This window comes from Glycine max, chromosome 16 (assembly GCF_000004515.6).
Source record: "Glycine max cultivar Williams 82 chromosome 16, Glycine_max_v4.0, whole genome shotgun sequence".
Lineage (NCBI taxonomy): Eukaryota > Viridiplantae > Streptophyta > Magnoliopsida > Fabales > Fabaceae > Glycine > Glycine max.
The window spans coordinates 27,024,813-27,047,943 of NC_038252.2; the positions used below are offsets into that span (position 1 = coordinate 27,024,813).

General features: G+C 29.0%; 2 protein-coding genes across 2 annotated transcripts; both read left to right on the top strand.

Annotated features, from left to right (window-relative positions):
* The first annotated feature begins 1,144 nt into the window (after positions 1-1,144).
* LOC100781075 (IST1-like protein) lies at positions 1,145-5,419 on the top strand. Its single transcript, XM_003547857.5, has 7 exons — positions 1,145-1,751; positions 1,834-1,966; positions 3,730-3,833; positions 3,913-4,084; positions 4,236-4,376; positions 4,465-4,553; positions 4,646-5,419. The coding sequence occupies exons 1-7, from the start codon at positions 1,660-1,662 to the stop codon at positions 5,238-5,240; spliced, it is 1,326 nt and encodes a 441-aa protein (XP_003547905.1). The 5' UTR covers positions 1,145-1,659; the 3' UTR covers positions 5,241-5,419.
* A 3,390-nt stretch (positions 5,420-8,809) lies between these two features.
* Positions 8,810-12,022, top strand: LOC100786081 (GDSL esterase/lipase At5g37690). The gene is made up of 5 exons (XM_014768720.2): positions 8,810-9,053; positions 9,334-9,482; positions 10,349-10,594; positions 10,872-11,115; positions 11,600-12,022. Exons 1-5 carry the CDS (start codon positions 8,810-8,812, stop codon positions 11,818-11,820), a joined length of 1,104 nt encoding a protein of 367 aa, XP_014624206.2. The 3' UTR covers positions 11,821-12,022.
* The last annotated feature ends 11,109 nt before the right edge of the window (positions 12,023-23,131 follow it).

Here is a 23,131-nt window from a genome sequence, read left to right on the forward strand (position 1 = left end):
GTATCAGGTACTAATAAATATGCATTCAATATTAAAACACCTACTGACCTTGATATTTGAATGTGAAACATTCCATAATAGTACAGATCCCCAATGCCTGGTTTTACAAACTTAAGGACATGGGAAAAACAAGAAAGCAAACCCCAACAACTCATTCCATGAAGAAAAAACAACATTCACCAGCCTAAGGGAGCTTACCCCAAATGATAGAATCTACTCCTCACCAACACCAACAAATATCCAAAATGCCAAATACAACAATTCCCTTGAACCTCCCAGAAAATCATGCAGTTTGAGAAATTCAAAGAGATTTGTTTCTCTATTTCTCTTTGATGCATATTCACAAACATATGGTGCTCACAATCTATCTCAATTCCAAACCCATCCAATTCCACATCCACCAACATATCAAAATCATTGAAAGAAAATAAATGAAATAGAAAATGAAACATAAATCAATAAAATCAAGCGACCCTTATAACTACAAAAATGAAATCAAAATCAAACAAACATAAACTTGAGAAAGAAAAAAAAAATATGAGCAAACGAGAGGGAAACCTACCAGTGAGTTCGGGGAGAAAGGTGATAACGCGTGACGCAGTTGAGAGGAGGGAAAGAGAGCTACGAGTGTACGCTGAGCGGGAGAGATAGCACTATGGATAATGTGTTTCTAAAGACTGATGAACTTTTTTGTTTTTCTGTGAGAATTTGAAATTCTGTAAGCTAGTAGATTAAAATGCTTTACACAAATGATAATATTTTAATTACTTTTAAAATATCATATCCAAACAAATTACATTATAAAAAAACAGCATTCTAATATCTAGCTAGTTTAATTTCTTCATCCAAACATTCTAATGAATGCTTTATATTTTATTATTTGATGAAACAACTACAGTATGAGAAAGAAAATACGATATGAATATTAATTTTGATTCAAACATATCAATACTCATAAATAAGGTATAAATATTAGACATTGCACATATTCTGAATACAAATATTTCCACTGACCAATTTTTTGGCATCTCTCTAACAACAAGTGATACACCTTAGTTGGTAAGTCTCACGAATCCCTAGGTCAGCGTCGTGACGCTTTTGATGGTTGTAATATTCGACAGTACAAGAACAGCCTCGTTGCATAGGATTCCAGTAGAAGTAGAAGCTTCATTCTCAACGTGTTCCGTCTCATAACGGCTACATTTTCCCACAAAGACACAGGCTCCATTAGAGTAACTTTTAGGGTGATAAATTTTAAATTATTTTTTAGTGAGTGTTATATAAAATTAATTTTTTTTTAAGATCTCTTTTATATTTATTTTAGGGATAAATCTCTTTAGGATTTTTATACCCTGTACCAGAACCTATTTTCTACCTTAAATTTTTTTATTACATCTTTATTACAAAATTCACATAAAATCAAATATTAAACTCAAAATCCTTAGTGAACCTCTTATATTAAAGTTGCCCTTACTCTCAAAAAAAAAAAAAGAGAAAATAATTCCCTTTTTCTAACTCTCCTTTTTCATTATTATTATTATTATTATTATTATTATTATTATTATTATTATTTTCTTTCCTTGTTAGAAGACCGTTACTCTTCTCTTTATCTCCTTAAACCCCAAGTCGGAGCAGGAGCCATTACTCTCCGCCACCGCCATGACGGTTGCAAGCGCCGCCTCTTCACGCACCAAGAGGCTCGTCAAGCTAACGCTCTCGCTCCTCCGCCTCGGCTTCAACTCCTCCAAATGGTACTTCACTGCACCTTGAACTCTCTCTCTTTCGCACTAAACGACGCACAAATAAACAAAACGACTGTGTGTGTGATTGCAGCAAAACGGCAGCGAAGATGGCGGTGGCGAGGATCAAGCTGCTGCGGAACAAGAGAGAGGTGGTCGTGAGGCAGATGCGACGCGACATTGCCCTTCTTCTCCAGTCTGGTCAAGACGCCACCGCTCGCATCAGGGTAATACTAATAACAAAAATGCAAAAATGGGGATTCCTTTTTAACCTAATTGTTCTTGCTTCTCTTCTTGAATCCTTCCACGTTATTCTGCATCTGTTTCTTTTTGTTGGTTCTGTTTTCTTGCATCCAAGAACCCCCTCCATCTTGGAGCCCAATAATGTCAAGAATGTGCTTCTTCTTCCTTCTCTATGAAACCTGAATCCTTCAAGGCTGGAGCTTTGATACTAGTCGGTAGAATCTTGATAAAATTAGGGGTAAATTGTGTTGAAATATCTTTAATATTTATTTCTTTAATCTTTATTTTTTATGGCGAAGTTAAAAATTCACACAGGTCTATAATTTAGGACAATTCATCAAAAGTCCTAGGATCTATGTTTGATTATTAAGAATTAGGTAAAATACTTGGATCCATAATTGATTTTTGGTGTAAGGTTCTTTGACATTTGTTGTAAGATCTTTACAGCTATCCATCACGATCACAAACAATAATATTATGGTTTTTTTTTAACCGAAATCTTTTTATTTCTCAATAGGACTTTTCGTAACTCTTCAAATGAGGAGAAGAAAAATTATGTGTGACGGTTGAGTATATTGAGAATCATAATCTTCTTATAATGTCTTAACCTAACAGCGTTCTCATTATCTCATAATAAATCAACACCTGCTTATTTAAAGTTCATATCATCTTATTTAATTATCTAACATACTCATTTAATTTGATCAAATGAAATAAAATCCTCTAATAATAATAAATAGTTAATATAATTTTACATTGGAATGGAAAATTCCAACAAATTGCACATTGTACATATAAAACATTGCAGAACTTTGAGAGTCAACACCTCCCAATATCAGCATAAAGCTAATTAACTAATTGTAACTTACTAATGGTGTTATCTATAACAATTAACAAGATGAGGTCACATTTAATTTTCTAATTCTTTCCAAAAATTATTCTTGAATGACAACTTTTAGTGTTATGAAGAAAGAGCATTCAGTGTGAAGTTGTATCGATGTAAAGGTTCACGAGAACTAATTGGGATGTTCTAGTCAAAAGACATAAGACATTAATTGTCATCTTTGACTTATATCAGTACATAGTTAGTTTCAAATGCTTAAGGTTATAGATGCCGGTCTCTTTAGTCACTTCAGGGGATACTAAAAAAGGGTGAGAATTTGTAACAAGAGGATTTAGCTTTTATTTCAGTACAAGTCTTTTAAAGAGTATTATGATTTAGGTTGGTTTATAGTATCTATTGATCGTCACAATATCTAAGCATCACGAGATGTCTTTCCCATTTATGACTACTGTGCCATCTCGTGTCTCGAGGCTTCAGACGTCTCAAGAACATTTTCTATGTTGAACTGTGCCAAACTACTTATTGAATCAGAATTCATTACTTCTCAGTAAGCTTTTCCACCATGATATCCTTTTCTAACTAAATAAATCTAACTAATAGTAAAGAAGAGGCCACATGTAATTTTCTAGTATTTAGTATTTACCAATAATTATCCTTAAATGATGTCTTTTAATGTAATAAAGAAAGAGAATTTAGGATGAAATTGTATCTAATGTAAGCTTTCATGGGAATTAGTCCAACAATATACTTTAATTGGGAAGGCTGTGAGAAATGCTCACTTTTTTAGAAGGAATGACATTTGAAAGTTAGAGGTGGTATGGTGACTTATCAAATGCCTTTTTAATTTGATAATTGAGATGACTATTTTGTGATTTTTACAGAAAGATTTTTGTGGCTTTGTAGGTTGAACATGTCATGAGAGAGCAAAATGTTTTGGCTGCAAATGAGTTCATTGAACTCTTCTGTGAATTAGTTGTGGCCAGGCTCCCAATCATTTCAAAGCAAAGGTAAAGTGTGTCGGAACCTCATTATATTATTATAAAAGTGACAGGTTTGAAATTCTGATGCTAATCCTACTTGTTTCAGGGAATGTCCAGCAGATTTGAAAGAAGGAATTGCTAGCTTAATATTTGCAGCCCCTAGGTGCTCTGAAATACCAGAACTTGTGGCACTTAAGAATATCTTTGACAAGAAATATGGGAAAGATTTTGTATCTGCAGCTGTTGATCTCAGACCTAGCTGCGGTGTAAATCGCCAGGTAAGCCTATTTCTGACTGCCATTTTTCTTGTATTTGCTTACAAAAAAGCAGCCTTTTGGATTTTGATGCTTGCTTGTCAGTAAACTACTTAATTTCTATTAATCCACAACAAGTATTCATACTAGTGTTGCAAATGGGAATGAATTTTAGTTGATTGAAAAGCTCTCAGTACGAACACCACCGGGTGAAGTAAAATTGAAAGTGTTGAAGGAAATAGCTAAGGAACATCAAATTGATTGGGATACTACAGAAAGTGAGACAGAACTTCTCAAGCCTCCAGAAGAGCTAATAGTACGTTTTGTGTCTTGGTTTTCCTTGCTTTCTTCTCATGCTTTGTCTCAAGTTTTAATTGATGATTTGGCTCTTTCTCTCTTGTCAGGTAGGGCCACGTGCTTTTGTCAGCGCCAGCAGCCTACCAGTGAAACATTCTTCAAATGTGTCAGTGGAATCAAATCAGCCAGCTACTAGGTGATCCATTTATTTCTAGATTCTACCCTATTAGATGTGTGCATTATATTGTCATCTTATTTCTCTAATGGAATTTTTTGGTGATTCATCAGATTATCAGGTGGTGGAAGAACTGAGGCCGTGTATTACGAGGATTCCAAGTCTGCTGCTGAAGCAGCAGCTGAAGCAGCTAAGAAAGCAATTGCTGCTGCTGAAGTTGCTGCTTATATGGCTATGAAGGAGTCTATTGAAGCTCCACAACCATATGCTTACAATGATAAGTTGTATAACTCAGGAGTCAACTCTGGGACCTTCCAATCAAACAATCCTGCAAAATGTGGCCTGAACAAGACTCCAAAATCTACAACTGAAGAGAAAATGTACAGGTCACAGAGCGTACCAAGATCTGATCATCTGAACAGTGAGGATACATTGCCGGATCAATATGGTGGAAATGATTATAGGAGGCACAGCTACCATCCAACTTCTGCGCATTCAGATATTAAGTTTGATGAATCAGATTGTGATGAAGAAATTGAAGCAGAAGAACCTCCTGTGGTTACTATGCCCCCTAATCGGTTTCCACCACCAGTACCTTCATCTATGGTTAAACAGGATAGCCGCATTCATGTTCATCCCAAATTGCCAGATTATGATGAACTTGCTGCCCGCTTTGATGCACTAAAATTCAAGAAGTCACAATCCTGAACCCACTTTAGCAACCAACTGTTTATGAATCTATTTAATTAATTTATACACAATACATATAAGAATGGTATATTTTGTTACATAGAGATACTAAGAACATTGGATGCTATACTTTGGTACGTACGGTTCTGCCTCAGCATGTTATATTTTTTTTCTGGAATAGTATTAACTTTCCTCAACTCTCCGTAATTATTCCATCATTCTGAATATACTACATGATAGGGGCATGAAATTCTAAAAGTGTAATGAAAACTATCGTAATCTGAACTTACAGAATGAATGTCCAAGTCCCTGTTAAGCTTATTATGTAATGGAAACTATTATAATCTGAATTTGTAGTGTTACTAATTTGATTGTTGTGACAAATAGCTCAATGTTTATTTAACAATTGATGATCTACACATCAGTACGACTCTCAAAATGCATCTTACAAGTGAAAGAACTTCACTTCTTGAGAAGGTACTCCATATTTGGAAAGAAATTATCCACTAAAAGTATGTATAGTATTAGTAGTTGCTCGCTGAATTATGGCCCCTCTCTCTCCCGTCATAAGAGACTTGAGAGGTATCCTATGTATAACTGTACAACTGTTTGAGACTTTGAGCATACATTGGTTGTTTTGATATTGGAATTTTGAGATTTTGAAATGACTTGTTATTAGCAAACCGTTCGTAGTGCATACCATGGGAAACCAACAAGGTTTGTGCCATGTAAATTTATAAATCATAAAAATGTAGACACAAATAAGTTTTAGTAATCCTTTATGCTACTTTTTTTATAAGACTAAAATTAAAAGTTTATAAGTTTTTACAAGACTCAATCTAAAATTTCACTTACATTAATTATTTTCACAAAATATTCTTAATTATGAGTATTTGTGTGAATTTAATAAATAATAAGATTAATGTATTATTATCTCAATTCTAAAATAAAGATCATGTTAGTTTTTTAATATAATATTAATTTTTTTTCTTATTAATATTCCTAATAAGTATTACTTTTGTTTTTTAATGTCATACTAATAGTCTAATATCACTATCTTTCATCTATTTAATGAGTTTAGTTATGTATATCATTTTCTTTCTCCTATTTATTAATGTTTCTTTGTATTTTTTTGTCCACAAGAATTATTGTGTTAGAAAGTTTATAATAATTCATGCACTCTTGTTTGACTAACTAATAGACTCTTTGATATTTTTTTATATGTAGAAAACAACTTAAAATGATACTTATTTTAGGACACATAAAATAATATTTTAAACTTTTTGTTAGTTTAACTTTGTGTTGTATAAAGACTTTTTAGGAATTTACTTTTACTTTTCATGGTCGGTCAATAAAAATTATAACAATAAATATATTATTGATAAAAGAGATTAAAAGAATTAAAACTAATAAAAATATTTTTAAAAGAATAAAAATATGTCTCATTCGTGTTAGGCATGATTTAGGAAAAATATATAAATTTAAGATAAATTTAATCCTGCTAGCTATATTAAATAATTTTTAAATCTTAATTAAATTAGTTAATTGAGTTTTATTAAAAAAAAACTGAAAGAGTAATTTTTTATGGCTTCTTAATTTTATTTTGCCTTCTTTTTGTTTTGTTGTATATTTTTATTTTGCTTTTGTGGCTTACACATGGACACATTTCTAATAATTAATAATGACACGTATAACAAGAAAAGTTGTACAACTAAACATTTTCTATTTCCAATTAGGATTAATGTTTTTTTTTGTGAGATAATTAGGATTAATGTAGATGTGGGTGAAACTTACATATAAAATAAGGAATTTTATTTTTTGAAGCATATGTTAAGATAATAATCAGGCAAAAAAAATTACATAAGATAATAAGAACAAGCACAAGGAACCCCCAAAGTGACGATCAATTAACAAATGAGATCTATTGCAGCTTCTGTACCTGCCATATTATACTTAAAAGAGAAAATTGTATATTGGTACAACGCATTTTTACATTTTTTATTAAAAAAGAAATGAAAAATGAAAGAAAGAATATTAGAATAAAACTATTGATGTAATGAAAAAGTATAAATAATAATAATTTAGAAAAAATAAAATAAGTGATCTATCATCTCCATGAATTAACTAACACCAAATATTTTTAATTTAATTAGTTTTTTTTTTCCTTTTGAAAGTAAGGTATTCTTTCGTCCAAAAGTCATTCGACTAATTTTTTGAAAAAATAGAATATCAATTGAGAGGAAATTTTTCTTCTCACATGTGCTCCTCTATTCACATAGTTAGAGATTGAATCTGACACATACTTTAAGAACCCCAAGTTTTTTTTTTACTTAGTGTCACACTTTATTGGTGATATGCATCTTATTGAATTGTAAAGAAATAATTTTATTATTTATAATAATTTTACACAGTTCAACAAAATTGTCTCCCTTAAAAGAGTGTGATCCAAAAAAAATATTACATAAACAATATATATGTAATAAAAAGAAGTGTCATTGATAAACTATCTTTCTAATTAACACTTTTTATATGATTGAAATAAGTTTATTAAAACTCAACAATTTTTGTAGGTCTTATTTCTAAATCATGATAGAAAATCATTAAGGATGTGTTTGATTTTGAGGAGGAAAACTGAATAATTTTTTTAATTAAAGTAGATTGTAAAATAGATCCCAAAATAAAATACAAAATTTCTCTCTAATATTATTTTCATATTAAAAAAACAAACACAACTTAAATGAGAAGCGAAATCTATAAAAAAAATTAGTGATTTTAATCCATCATAAAAAGTATAATAAAAAAAGACAAGTGTTAAATTAAGGAAATAAAAGATGAAAGTATTTTATTAACGGGCAGAAAAATACGCTTCCCTGTAATGTTATATGCACTCCCGCGTAATTTTCTATATAAACTTTCCTCTTTTAATTCTTTAGTTATAGTATTGATTAACAAGATAAAAAAAAATGTCAAAAACAATATCTCCTAACCTTCTTCTTAGAAAAACATCAACCTATGTAAGCATTAGATGTCTCTATATGTGAGAAGGGTACTCATGTCTGGTCCTCCAAGTCCGCAATCTCCTATTTAATATGTAATCATTAGAAAAAAAAAAAAAAAGTCTAGGCTATTTTAATTTGGAAACGTGTAATCGAGGAGGTGGGTGATCGTGGAATACTTAAAGCACGACAGGAATGTATGAAGGCATCAATGAAGATTCTCAAATGAAAGTGACCCTTTTGTACAACAAGGAAATATTTTTGTTGCCTAATTCTTTGGATTTTGTTGCTTAATTCGCTGGATTTTGTCAAGAACTTGCGTTTGCAGCGCCTGGTTTAAATTCAACACTAGAATTCACCGCCTAATTCTCCTAATTTCCTAAGCATACAAAAACATCATTTTGTGCCAGAAACGAAAAGACCTTTAGACAACTGGCAGTTGAAAGAAAATTAATTTAATTAAAGCCTATGGTCACTGTACTCATATTTTGTCCATAGTCCAGCTCTAGTTATATAGTGGCAGCGAGTGACCAAACCATGCATTAACCTACACTCAACTACTTCATACCCAGTTATTGCCTTTTATTCTATATGGGTGTGTTAATTCTCTTTGTAGCCATATTTGTTGCTCTGGTTGGCTCGAGTTTGAATGTGGACACTGAAACAGCAGTGCCAGCAGTTTACATTTTTGGGGATTCCATTTTTGATGTTGGCACCAACAATTTTTTGAATGATTCAAAAGCCAGGGCAGATAATAAACCTTATGGGATTGATTTTCCTAACTCAAAGCCAACTGGGAGGTTTAGCAATGGCTATAACACTGCTGATCAAATTGGTATCACTAACCCATTAAGTCTAAAATTATCACTTTATGATTGGAGGTTTTTTTTATCCATAAAAATCAAAGACATGTAATATACATTTATATTAATTCATTCATCTTATTCAATCAAATCAACTGAATTAAATTCTGTTGTTCGAAGTTTATTTAGTTCAACTTAACACTTAATTGTTTGGGAATACATTAGTTCATAAAAAAATTTGTTTATTTTTTTCCTCAAAAATAAAATAAGTTCAACCCAACTGTTACTAATTATGTTTATTTTGCTGATCAGTGAGATTACTAGGATTAAACGAGAGCCCACCTGCATATTTGTATCTAGTCAACAATGATACAGAAAATTTCAACAGCTCGATTCTTAAAGGCGTTAATTTTGCTTCAGGAGGATCAGGGATTATGGAAGAAACAGGAAAACAACACTTTGTAAGCTCTCCCTTTCTCCTTTTGCCACCTCTATAGTTGACAAAAATTAGTTATTTTAACAATAATTAAGTAAGGATATACTTTTAAGTAGATTTGCTCCCTTCAATTCTTTATTCCAAGATAAATATTTTAAACTTGCATCGTCGATTATTTCCTCCTCACTAATCGGATTCGCATCCTCTCCAGCAACATCTCTCTTCAACCTTCTCCTGTCTCTCTATCTTCTCCTCCTTTCTATTTTTTATTTCAACTTTCAACTCTCTCTCTTCTATTTTCTGTCCTCTCCTCCCTTGTTTTTCCTGCTGGAGAGATGGGAAGTATGAGGACAGGAGAGGATCCACACAACTCACTAGTCTTTTTTTTACCAAACTCCTCACCAGTCTTTGGTACCTCTTTTATCATCGTAGCATGATATATATTATCACATTTGATCAAAATATATATTATGATATATGATATTCCTTTTTTTAAAAAAAAATATTTATGATAAAAAATTATTGGAATAAATAATAAATGTTGGAAATACATTATTTTAACATTTTTTATTACAGGTACATGAATAAGATAAATGTTAGGAATATACTTTTCTTGACATACTTTTATTGGCTAAATTTATTGAAAATATCAAAAACTTATAAATCTTATATCATATTTAATGATTATTTTAAAATTTTATGATTTTTGATAAATTTTAACTAATTAAATAAAGTAGTGTGTTAGGGAGAGGACCAAACACGAATAATTAATCATCATGCCTTATCAATCTTTAACTTTCTCATCAACGATTAAACTAAGTTACCAGAGAATAGCCTAATTTTTTTTTGTTTTTTGGGACAAAATCAAATTAAAATATTTTGTCAAAACAGATCGATGTAGTATCGATGGCAGACCAGATCCAACAGTTTGCAACCGTTCACGGCAATATCTTGCAATATCTAAACGACACTGCCGAGGCTACAATTAACAAATCTCTCTTCCTTATAAGTGCGGGAAGCAATGACATATTTGATTTCCTTTTGTATAATGTGAGTAAGAATCCCAACTTCAATATCACACGTGAGGTTCAGGAATTCTTCAACCTGCTAAGGACTACTTACCATACCCATCTCAAGGTACGTCCTCTAGCATTTCCCTTTTTACTGAATAGTAATTAATTGATGAGAAAAATAATTATATATTAATATTATAAAATAATTTTACACTTTCATCTAATTATAACTTATTATTTATGTTAAAGTTAATTACCTTAAAAATCATATTAAGAATAATTTATGATTGCTTTATAATATAAAATAGTTTTAGATGTGCATAATTATTATACTTTTAATTGATACTATGTAAGAAGCAACCTTTATTTAATTTCCTTCAACGTTTATTGCTACACCACAGAATCTACACAACCTTGGAGCCAGAAAATTTGGGATATTAAGTGTTCCTCCTGTAGGTTGTGTCCCAATTGTTACCAATGGAACTGGTCACTGTGTGAACGACATTAATACTCTTGCTGCACTCTTTCACATAGAAATTGGTGATGTGTTGGAAAATTTGAGCTCAGAGTTCCCGGGCATGAAGTACTCACTTGGGAATTCATATGCTATTACCTATGACATGATAAACAATCCTGACCCACTTCGTAAGTTTCTTTACTGATCCATGAAAGAAAAAAAAATTGTGCTTTCACACATTACTTGTCCTGTTTCTTTCAGCAAAAAATAATTTATGGATACTCAAAACGAATTTGCACCTAAAAAGAAAAAAAAGGAAAATGAGAAAATATAAATATGATATCATAATAGAGAAAAAAATAATATATATGAAGTTTGTATATAAGTACATATATCTCATGGTAAATACCAATAAAAGTTAATCCATTTGACAACGAACAAATTCATATTTTAAAAGGATATAAGTTTGATTTTTACTGTGGATATGAGGATTTTGTTTGTAGGGAATATATAAGTATTTTTTTAGTCTTGAGGTATGTTTTCGAGACTTAACTTACCTAAAATTTCATCCATAAAAAAATAAATTTCATGATAAATAGCAGTTTTATTTCCCAAGTAAAAGTATTTCATTGCTAAAACGGTTTCATTTTGTTGTTTTGTATGATTATGAAGATTTGAGTAACGTGACATCAGCTTGCTGCGGAAATGAAACGGTTATTGATGGAGTACCCTGTGGCTCCGATACCCAAGTATGCGAAAATCGCAGCCAATTCTTGTTCTGGGACCAGTACCATCCCACTGAGCATGCTTCTCGGATAGCTGCTCATAAACTATATAGTGGTGGGAAAGAATATGTAGCACCCATGAATTTCAGTCTATTGGTTCAGGAATAGTCATCAATTGAAGACAGAGTTTAAAGCAAGTTGGATTTTGTTACTTTGGTTTTCTACACTACTTGGATTTTGTTATCCAAGGCTCAGTATACAATCAATAAACAAACATTGAAGACCGAGAAATTGAACAAGCTTTTGTTATCTGACTTGGCTGTTGTTGTATAAATTTAAGTTTTATAAGCCTCTTTTGTTTTTATGATGAGCCATGCGGGCAAGTTGGTTAATATATAATGTACTTGTCAAATGGTGGAATCAAGGGTATCGTTTTCAAGTTACATGTTATAGATAATATTATTTTATAGGTAAAATCAAACACATATATATCATGAAATTTACAATAATTTATGAGTCATTCCCAATCAATATTTGAACTAGATTTTTTTTTATGTTATAGATAATATTTAAATATAAGTTTCATTGTATTTTTTACCTTCAACAAATTAATTTAATATATTTTACTCCAACTTTTAAAAAACTTACAGATCTTACTTCTAACTATTTGTTCATTAATGAACACAAAAATTAGGATAGAGTTTGCCAAAAATAAAGTTAAGATTAATATTTGCCAAAAAATAAAAAAAGTTGGAAGTAAAAAGTTGGGTGTAAAATTTGACAAAAAAAAAAATAGAAAGTTGAAAGTAAAAAGTGTAATTATGTTAGAAATAAAATGATCATAAATTTGTTAAAAGTTGAGAGTAAAATGTGTCAAATTAATTTCTTGAAAATAAAATTTACCAAAAGTTAAAAGTAAAAAGTGAAATTATGTTACTAGTAAAAAGATAATAAAATATGTAAGTTTCTTAATTGGGGATAAAACGTGTCATTTTTAAAATTTTACCACCTGCATCCCCTAAAATATTAAAATCCACTAACTTTTACCCTTCTCTATTACACCTTCCTTCTCCAACTTAGCCTTGTTCCACGTTTTTTGTCTCTCTATCAGTATCGTGTTGTTTTCCCTTGCACGAAGTATGGATTTGAGGTAAAGGTGGCATTCCCTTCTTCTATCTTGGTCCTTCTGCTGTAGACCGCGAGTACTGGTCACACTCATTTACGGACAAAAGATGAGAATGGGGAAGACGATGGGGTGTGGGTGCTTCGGCGGCCCATAGATTGGAAGGGGGAAGAGGGGGCGGTGCTGATACAGTTACTCTAACCATTATCATTATATAACACTAAAATTTATATTATATATTTAATGTATATCTAAATTTAGATAATAAATTTTATAATATTTAATTTTAATTTAATAACTAATTTGTTTATATATATAAATTGTAAATAAAAATTATAAATTTATTAATGTATTTTTTATCTTATAATTATTTTTAATTTAATAATATATTTTTTTATATATATAAATTTTAAATAAAAATCATAAATTTAATATAAAAAAATTATATTTAAATATATTAACTATTATATTAAAATTAATTATCACAAAATTTATTATTTAAATTTACATACACATTAAATATATATTAAAAATTTTAGTACTATATATAATAATATTAATTATTTTATAACATAAGTATTGTACTAATAACTTGATTATCCAATTGTATCAATTTTATGAAAGGATAAAATAAAAGTTTGGCAAGTTATGGTCGTATACATGTAATTTGCATGGTGCCGGTAGCAACACTCTATCCTTACCTATTTTGCAAATTTAATTAGTCCACCAAAACGTGATTCATTTGGGCTGGCTTTCCATAATGAGCTGTTAAATCACAAAAAATTATGGGGATTAATATTGACCCTACAACATTTGCTATTGGTCCCTATTGAGTTGCTTTAAGTTTTTTTTATCTAAAAATATTCTTTTTCACGAAAATATGATTTCATTGACAAAGTACACAAGAAATCATGTCTCTATTGTGTAAAAGGAATTACACAAGGGAAACATGATTATGTTGTCTATTTTATTAATGGAATCATGTTTCTGTTATATAATTTTTCTGCACATCCTTTTAAAAATGGAAACATAATTTTATTTTGTTAATTTTTATAAATTTATTTTTACTCAGCAAAGCACTTTACATTTTTATTGAATTAATAATAAGTTACTTTTTTAACTGTAATCGAATTAATTATAATATAAGTTAATATCATAAATTGATTTAATTACTATTAATAAAGGTAACTCTCTTAATAGTTAATTTGATTACCTTTATAAATGATAACTTGTATCCAATTAATTTAAATTAAATTAAAAAAAATATTGAGTACTATTAAAAATAATACATTATATCACAATTAATTTGATTATTTAAAAAAGGTAACTTCATTTATAATGAATAAAAAATCATTAAAACAATAGTCAACAGAAATATGTTTCTGTTTTGTAAAAGGTGGTAAAAAAAATTACACAACGAAAATATAATTTTATTAGCAAAATATAAAATAGAATCACATTTTCATTGTATATAATTCCATTATGCAAAGAAGGGTTGGAGGTGTGGGAAGGGGAAGGCGGTTGAGGGAAGGGTGATAGGTTTGAACTGTGGGGTAAAAAAATCTTTTCAATGGGGTTTTAATATTTGTAGGGACCAATAGCAAATGGTGTAGGGGTCACTAGCAATCCCCAAATTTATTTAACCACGTTGGGCTTACATATGTAAATATTTAGGCCCACACGGAGCAACCTACAGTTCAGCTGTTTATAAACATATCCAATCTAATATGGACCGAAAAATTGAACCAAAAATGCAAAAACCCAATAAACTTGAAAATCAGACAGATCAAAAAATTGAAAAATTAAAAGATTTTTATTGGATGGGATTTGATTTTAGAAATCAATTTAAATTGAACTTATATATATGTATATATTTTTATTTATAAATTTAAAATATCATTCATTTCTTTTTTGTTATTTCTTATATATTTATAAAATTATCATATGACTTTTATTTATTTATGAAAAATATATTTAATTAAAGATACATATACTAATTATTTGAGTGAAGATCTGTAAATATTTTATTATTATTTATATAATGATATATAAATAAAATATTTGATATTTTAAATTATTTTTTATTATATATCTTACATTTTTATATTTTCTAAAAAATTAAAGTAGGATTAAAATAAAAATAAATTCAATTAAAATCACTTTAAATTGGATAAAATCAGATTAAAAGTTTAAATCAATTAGATGATAGATTAACAAAATCGAAATGGATAGAGTGATTTTTCTCTTAAAAATTAATCCGATCCAATATGCAGAAACCCCTACCTACAATGAGGCTTCCAAAAAAAATTGAAAGATTATGATATATCTTCATGTAGAAATTAAAAAAAAAATCTTTACGTGTCTAATTTCCATGCATTATTACTATAATTACTTTTATATCATTCAATTAGAAAATAACATAATTATAAAGTAATTATTAAGAAAGTGAATAATATTTTATCATGTACTGTGTTTGGTCTACAAGTAAAACGATAATGAAGTTTACAATAATATTCTTATCAATTATTAATTCTTTAAATATAATTTATATTATTATATTGCAAAAAAATTATATGAATATATTATATATTTTTTCATTAGAAGCACTTAACTATACACTGTTATTTTAGTCCATAAACTTAAATATGTATTTTCATTTTGGCCATTCAAAACAATTTTAAATCTTTAATTAAATGTCACACTACATATAAATTGTTAACATAGTAATAATAAATGACATTTATTTATAGTGATGAAAATTAAATCAAAAATAATTTTTATGTATAGAAATTCAAAATTTTATTTTTGGAATCACTATTAATTTGTTTATTATATTTTATTAAGCTTAAATTCTAACAAATAATATTATAACAGTGACAAACAATAACATAATGAATTGAAAATAAATGCATATATTAAAATTAAATTAGTTTTTTATAAGAATCAAATTAAAAATGTAGATTATGTAAATATATAGATATTAACAAATAATTTATTTTTAAAAGTCGATATATTTATTTAATTAAGGAGAAAATTCAAAGACTAAAAGATATAAAATTGATCATTTTATTCCATCAAAATTTAAGATGAAATTAGATATTTTCATTTTTTTTCATCTTTTATTGTATTTTCTTTTACTTTGTATACTTTAACATGATTAGTATAATGAGTGAACTATATTTGATACCCAATATTGTAGGTCGTATATATTGTACACTCTGACGTGATAGACGATAACTACCTTCTCCATTGAGAATATAATGAGTGAACTATATTTTATGCTTAATTTTGTAGTTCATATATTTTTAACTTCTAATGGATCATATTTTTTAGGTAAAATTACATTTTTGGTCTCCCAGTTTATCTCCAATTTCAGATTTGGTCCCCCTATAATTTAATTCACAAATTTGGTTCCCCAGTTTTATAAATCCCTGCAATATTTTGTCAGAGTATTCATTAAACCTTAAAAACTTTTCAAGATTAATACAATATTTTTTCAATTCATCCTCATCTAAAGCTTTAATTTTTTTGGAATCAAATAAAAAACCAAAAATAGTCTCATATTGTAAAAATTGTTCAAATCGTGTCTTAATAGAAATAATTGATTGATCTAATATGTTTAAAAAATACTCAATACGAAAAGATTCTTCAGGTGAATGTGTAATCTCATTACTAATATTTTCATCAAAATGAGATTTTCTATGAATTTTACGTTTTTCACGAAATTTTGGCTCTATATCCATTTCGATAGCCATTTTTTCTGTGGATACTAATGCCAATGCAAACCCGTTTTCCCTATAATGTTTTAAATAAGTGATAAGACCTTTTAAATGATCTATAGCAACATCTATATGCATATCTTTTGATTGTAGAATCTTGATAACAGAATTGACAGCAAACAAAATATCATACAAAATATTCATTCCTAATAAAAATTCAAAATCTTCAAGTTCATGAGTTGCTAAAGACATGACATCACTTTTTAATTTAGGATCTTCACAATTTTTTGATAATTCAGTCAAAACATCTCTTACCTTTGGAGCTTGAAACTTAATAACTTTGACACTTTCTATTCTACTTTCCCAACGAGTTTGAGATAATGATTTAATAGAAAATTTAGATACATTATCTTGCAAAATTTTCCACTGTATGGTAGATGAAGCAAACAAAGAATAAATACGTTGTAGAACTCCAAAAAAAGAAATAGCTCTAGGAGACGAACTAGTCATATCACATAAAACTAAGTTCAAGTTATGACACCCACACGATGTATAAAATGCTCTAGGATTTATGTCTAATAATCTTCTTGATTTATACCCTTCATGTTGGAACCATTATCATAACCTTGTCCCCTTATATCATCAATATTAAGGCCATATTTTTTTAAAACATTAACAAGCTCATTAAAAAGACCTTTTCCTAGTGTGTCATCAACTTTTAAAAATACTTAATAGTTTAACAATGATATGAAAACTGCAAAAGGTATGAAGAAGTGGTTCTAACACTTTTATTTTTCATGTTCTCTTATACTCAATCGTTATTATGGGTCAAGTTTTTTTTTTAACTATCTTTTCATCATTAACATTATTTCATAAAATAGATTAATTAATTAGTTAATCTAATATTCTATACATATTAATAACATATAAGATAATAACTTAATTTGGGTAGAATATCTTATTTGGAATCTTATAGAATCTTGTTAGTAATGTCCTAGATGTAACACTTACTATTGTGATGTAATCACTTATAAATTAGTTTCATATTTCTAGTATAATTTAAATGATAAAATTGTAGAAATAATAGAAGTAAGAAAATATAATAATGTATATACTAATAATTTCATGCAACATGAAACTTAATTGAAAATTTAGAAGTGCTTTCAAGGACCAAAATGATAATACATGTTAAGTTCAATGACCAAAATGTTAGTAAGTGATTAAGTTCAAGGATTAAAATAATATCAAGATGCTAATTTTAGAAACCATATCAAAAATTCAATCTTTTACATGTGGTAACTACGTAGATGACACAACGACAAGTGTTAACTGTCATGTCATCATTGAAAGTGTCACATCGATACAACTATTTGAGTTAATGAAAAAAAAACTAACAGTAAAACTAATTTGTCATACTTTTTATAAATTCTGAGACAATTTTAATTTTACATCTTTGAAAAACCTAACTATTAGTACCTAAGAAATTTAAGAACGAATATAAGTATTTATCCTAAAAATGCATAAGCAAGAGTAGGACAAGATAGTGAGGTGAGAAAGAGACAAAAAAAAGATGTAAATAATTGAGAAACAAATAATAGAGATTTTGTTATGTTCATCAACATTTAAATTGTGTTGTCTAATGATATTTTTTAAAATAAAAGTTGGAACAACTAAAATTATCCTCTCCAAAACAACACTTTTTTTTTCTTCAAATAAAAAAGACTCTAATATATTTTGCAACTATGCAACCCTTGTTCCCCAAAAAAATTGTCCATACACACCTGTCGATATTCAAACCCCTGAACATTTACTTGAGGGACTAAGCCTAGTGCACTCAAGAAATTCTAATATAAATGTATTTTTATTTTCAAATCAACATGCATCTTGTGATTACACGTGATACTCCCCATCCAACTCACTTCCTTCGTATCACAAACTACCTTTAAATTAATATTTAAGAAGATAGTTGGTAAGTAAAGATAATTTCATTCCATACTCTGTACTTGTTTATGTTTTTTCTTTTATTTCCTCAAAATGTGTTGGATACTCAATGCATGATTTATTTTAAACCTATTCTAGAAATAATTTTACGAATGACATTAATTACTGTATAATTTGTTTACTACATAATGAGTTTTTAAAAGGAAAAGAATCAGTGCTTCGTTAGACAAATTAAAACAGGTAAAAAAGAGAAAGGGTGTAAAGTATTTGATACTTTGTAATACTAACATAATTTTATTAACTATTTTAAATAAAATATCACTGTTAGCATACGTTAAAAATTTTGTTACTAAGTTGATATAAGAGGGATCAAGTATGATATTTAAATAAATTTGAGATTTGGTATCATATAAATAAACAAAGATAATAAAATATATATACTATTTTAATGTCAATAAAAGTTAATTCAGTTGGTGAGAACATATTTATATTTCACAAAAACATGAGTTTAAATCTCATTGATGTGAAAACATTATTAATGATATATATATATATATATATATATATATATATATATATATATATATATATATATATATATATATATATATATATTCTTAATATAATAAATTGATAAAGAACAAGGGAAAACAATATTATTAAAAAAAGAAAATCTTTCTATTTTTTTAATTTAGGAAATGTGCATATGTGAAAATAGATTTGAATCATAAGCATATTATAATTAACATGTTAAAATCATTACAAATTCCTGTAACAATAAGTAATTGATTTTTTCCTACTTCTTACTTTATATTTTTACTTTACATACTGAATATGTGAGATAAATTTTGTATGTTTAAATCTATGACTTCACTCAAAATGCTTGAGATTTTGAACCATTCGTTAGTAATCGATTCCTCTTAACATGCTAATAAATGTGATAAATGTTTTTTGACTGAATGATAATAAATGTTGACAATTGCATTAATACATATGCATAATAATGGACTAGTTTGTTTAAGTTTTTTTTAGATAAAATAACCTGTTTTATGATTTTCTGTGTTTGTCTAAACTATTTTTATTTAAAATATAATTTACTTTTTAAAATAAACATAAAACTATTTTTTTAAAACAAAAAAATTTAGATAAACACACACAAAACTACTTATTTTATTAAAATAACTATTTTTTTCAACAAATAAGTTTAAATACACTACCCCCTATTTGCTTATTAATTTTTTTTTAAATTACTTTTTTAAAAGTTTAATCAAATTCACTCATTATTTAGAATTTTCAAATTTGCACTTATATACTTATTTACTATCATAGTTGTCTTATAAATATTTACTAGTACATAATTTATGCATAGTTAATTAAAAGCAACTAAAGTGGGAGTCATGAATTGTATCTATGTAGGGAGAAGTGGTTTTCTTTGAAAGGCAGGTGGAACAATTTGCATCGGTTCGTGGAAACATCACTGAGATATTGGGACATGCACTTTGTTTCCGAGGCTTTGTTTCTCATTAGCGTTGGAAGCAACGACCTCTTGTAAATTAAGAACAAAGTATTTTTTTTGGTGGATTTAAAGTTTAAGCTTCAATGCTTTATCTTGGGTCAGTCATGTATCTATGTGCGGTTCTAGTGGAGATTAGGCATTAAAACCTAATCTATTAGAGGTGTTCTCTTTTTTAAACTTATAGGCCATATACCACAATCTTTATTATATCTAACCGTATATTAATTTGTGTTTTAGTTTAGTAAAATAATGACTCATGTAATCAATAGAATGATTTTAATTAATGCAAAAATGTCTAATGTATAATTGGTGATAGGGACACACAAGCAACTAACATCCAACTTGGACCCAAATAAATCAATTAAAAAAATTGGTGTTTGGTGGGTTTAGACATGTAAATAGATTTGAATGAATTTCATTAGAAAAGTTTTACTTTGGATCTTTGTATCCATCGAAAACAGGGCCTTGCAACAAATAAAGAATAAAGTTAGGCCCAAGTCCATATCATGTCGCGTACTTTAAATAAGTATTAACATCTGACCCTAAAACTTAACCCTCGGATTTTCTTTCTTGCTCTGAAACCCTAGCATCGTTCTCATCTCTCTTGTCCCTTTCGCCTCTTCTCTCGTCTCATCGTGTTAAATCTCTTAACACGACTCACCTTTTTTTGGATCTGTAAATCAAATTTCTCACTCAATGAGATCAAGACGAACATCAACTTAGGCTTGACGATCGAAGAAGTTCTAAAGATGGATATTAAAGGTTTAACTTTCCTTCATTGTTAGTATCTGATAATCTAATTGTTTGTTACGAGATCAATTTTTTTTTTTCTATCTACTATTACAACTTTTCCTTTTGGCACGCTCTCTCTCTCTATATATATGATTATTTATTATTCCCCTTCACTTCTGATTTGTGCAAACCTGCTTCTTGTTATTATTATTAGATATATGTTTGTCAACTAAGCGGCTTTTCACTTGTAATTTTTTATATTTTTGAAATGGCAATCAACAATTGAAAGCTTAACTATATGCATAAAATAATTTTAGAAAGACGAGGCACTGAAATTTTGTATTTATTATTGGTGGGATTAATCAGATCTGAGGTTTATTTTTTTTCCTCTTTATATATATTTAAGCAATTTAGTCCTTTAACATGCATAAAGTTACTTTAGGAAGTTGGGACAACAATTTTTTTTTTGTTTTCATTGTGGTGGAGCAATCAAATCTAAGGTTTGATTTTTTTTTTTTCTTTATGCGCATGTGTGTGTGATTTGTAGCGGATTAGGCTTTTAAGGCCCAAACTAACTAAACCCCGCCCATTTCCCATCCCTAGTTGTTAGGCTTAAAAATAATATTATGTCAGAGTTTGAAAGAAGGTGAAACATTAGGCAAAAAGTTAAATCTCGCACAGCTTTTACGGAAGGAAATTAAGACCAAAAACAGCTTGAGAGTGCTTAATTAGAAACATATTTGAGACATATGACCGACCAATCTAGTTTCTAAACAACTAACATTCATCCATGTATTATAATACTTTATCCTTTGCTTTGCTAAAACTGAACAACCTTATGAGAAGCAAAGCGTATTTTCTCCATGAAATAGTTAACTTCCCAACAATTATTAGGAAAATAATTGGAGTACATAGAACTACCACCATCAACGTCAACAGTGCACCCTCAAGAACTGAGTAGACCAACTTCTTATGATCAATCAACTATTTCACCATTAGTTCCATTTTCTTCACCTAACCCTCAAAGGCAATCAACGTCATCACTTTCATTGCCGACACCTGCACTTCATAAGCCTGCAACTGCAATTGCTCCTTTGACTTGACCAGTATCTACTCAAATAGCAACAACTCAGTTGCAACTCCACCTCCATCAATACCTAGTGACCTACATCTCCATAACAAGGGATAATCCGAATAGCACCATCGGAATGGCAAAGGAAATGTTTTTGCAAAAAGATGCATTTTGCATTTAGTTTAGTACTGTCTTTCCAATCAGGTGTCGTTAAAATGTTAACGATTATAAGAAACTTATTAGAATACATGGTTCTCATAAGTATGTGTTCTAATAAGGTTCTTATAATAGTTGACATCTTTAACTGCACCTTGGTTCGAAAGACACTGAACCAGACACATAACACAACTTTTTGCAAAAAACTTGTCCTTTGGCATTCCAATGGTGTTGCTCGCATTATCCTTTGTTGTGGAGATGTAGCTAACTAGGTATTGATGGAAGTGGAGATGTAGGCTTTATAACTGAGTGAGCTATTACTGTTTGAGTAGATAATAGGAAAGTCAAAGGAGCAGTTGGTGTTGCAATTGCATGCTTGTCAAGTGTTGATGCCGGCAATGAAGGTGTGACGTTACTTCCTTGCAGGGGTAGGTGAAGACAATGAAACTGATGAAGTAACATGTTTATCATAAAAAGTGGATATACTCACAGTAAATTGAGGGTGCATTGGAGACGTAGGTGTTGGTAGTTTTATATACTTCAATTATTTTCCTAATAATTATTGGGTCATTAACTATTTCAAGGAGGAAAGTCGCAATGATTCTGATAAGGTCTTTCAGCTGTAGCAAAACAATGTAAAGGAACAATTAGTATTAAAATATGTGGATGAGTGCTATAAGTTGCCTAAAAACCAGATTGGCCGGTTAGATATGTCTCAAATATGTTTCGAATTAAGCACACTCATCACAAGCTTTTTTTGTCTCAATTTCCTTCTGTAAATTGTGTGTGACTTAACTTTTTTTTTCCTTTTCCCTAACGTTTCACATTCTTTCATATTCTGACACAATATTCTTTTTTAGACATCAGAAATAAACCAAGCAGATGAAGCTGAACAAGATAGTGATCTTAATTCCCCGAGGAAAGGAAAATGTTTTGTGCTATAAAGAAATCTACTTGACAGGTGATAAAGCTGAAAATTTCATTCTTCTTTGACAGAAATTTCATGTCTCCATAGTTCAATTTCCAGTGTTTATGTTTCTTATTTTTAATAATGCTCTTGCATTAGATTAAATGTATTATTGGTTCGTTCATTTCTACTTTGACAGTGGGCTACTAAACCGGCCTGCATGTAAAATTTACGAACTTTACTTTCTAGCATTTAGATGGCAAAAATAACAAAATCAAAATGGGTCTGTTTTGAAGTTATTTACCTTATGAGT

Coding starts and splice junctions, on each gene's coding strand:
- LOC100781075 (XM_003547857.5), top strand. CDS start 1,660: ATGACGGTTGCAAGCGCCGCCTCTTCACGCACCAAGAGGCTCGTCAAG. Junction 1,752..1,833: donor GGCTTCAACTCCTCCAAATG/GTACTTCACTGC, acceptor GTGTGATTGCAG/CAAAACGGCAGCGAAGATGG. Junction 3,834..3,912: donor CCAATCATTTCAAAGCAAAG/GTAAAGTGTGTC, acceptor TACTTGTTTCAG/GGAATGTCCAGCAGATTTGA.
- LOC100786081 (XM_014768720.2), top strand. CDS start 8,810: ATGGGTGTGTTAATTCTCTTTGTAGCCATATTTGTTGCTCTGGTTGGC. Junction 9,054..9,333: donor TAACACTGCTGATCAAATTG/GTATCACTAACC, acceptor TTTGCTGATCAG/TGAGATTACTAGGATTAAAC. Junction 9,483..10,348: donor AAACAGGAAAACAACACTTT/GTAAGCTCTCCC, acceptor TTGTCAAAACAG/ATCGATGTAGTATCGATGGC.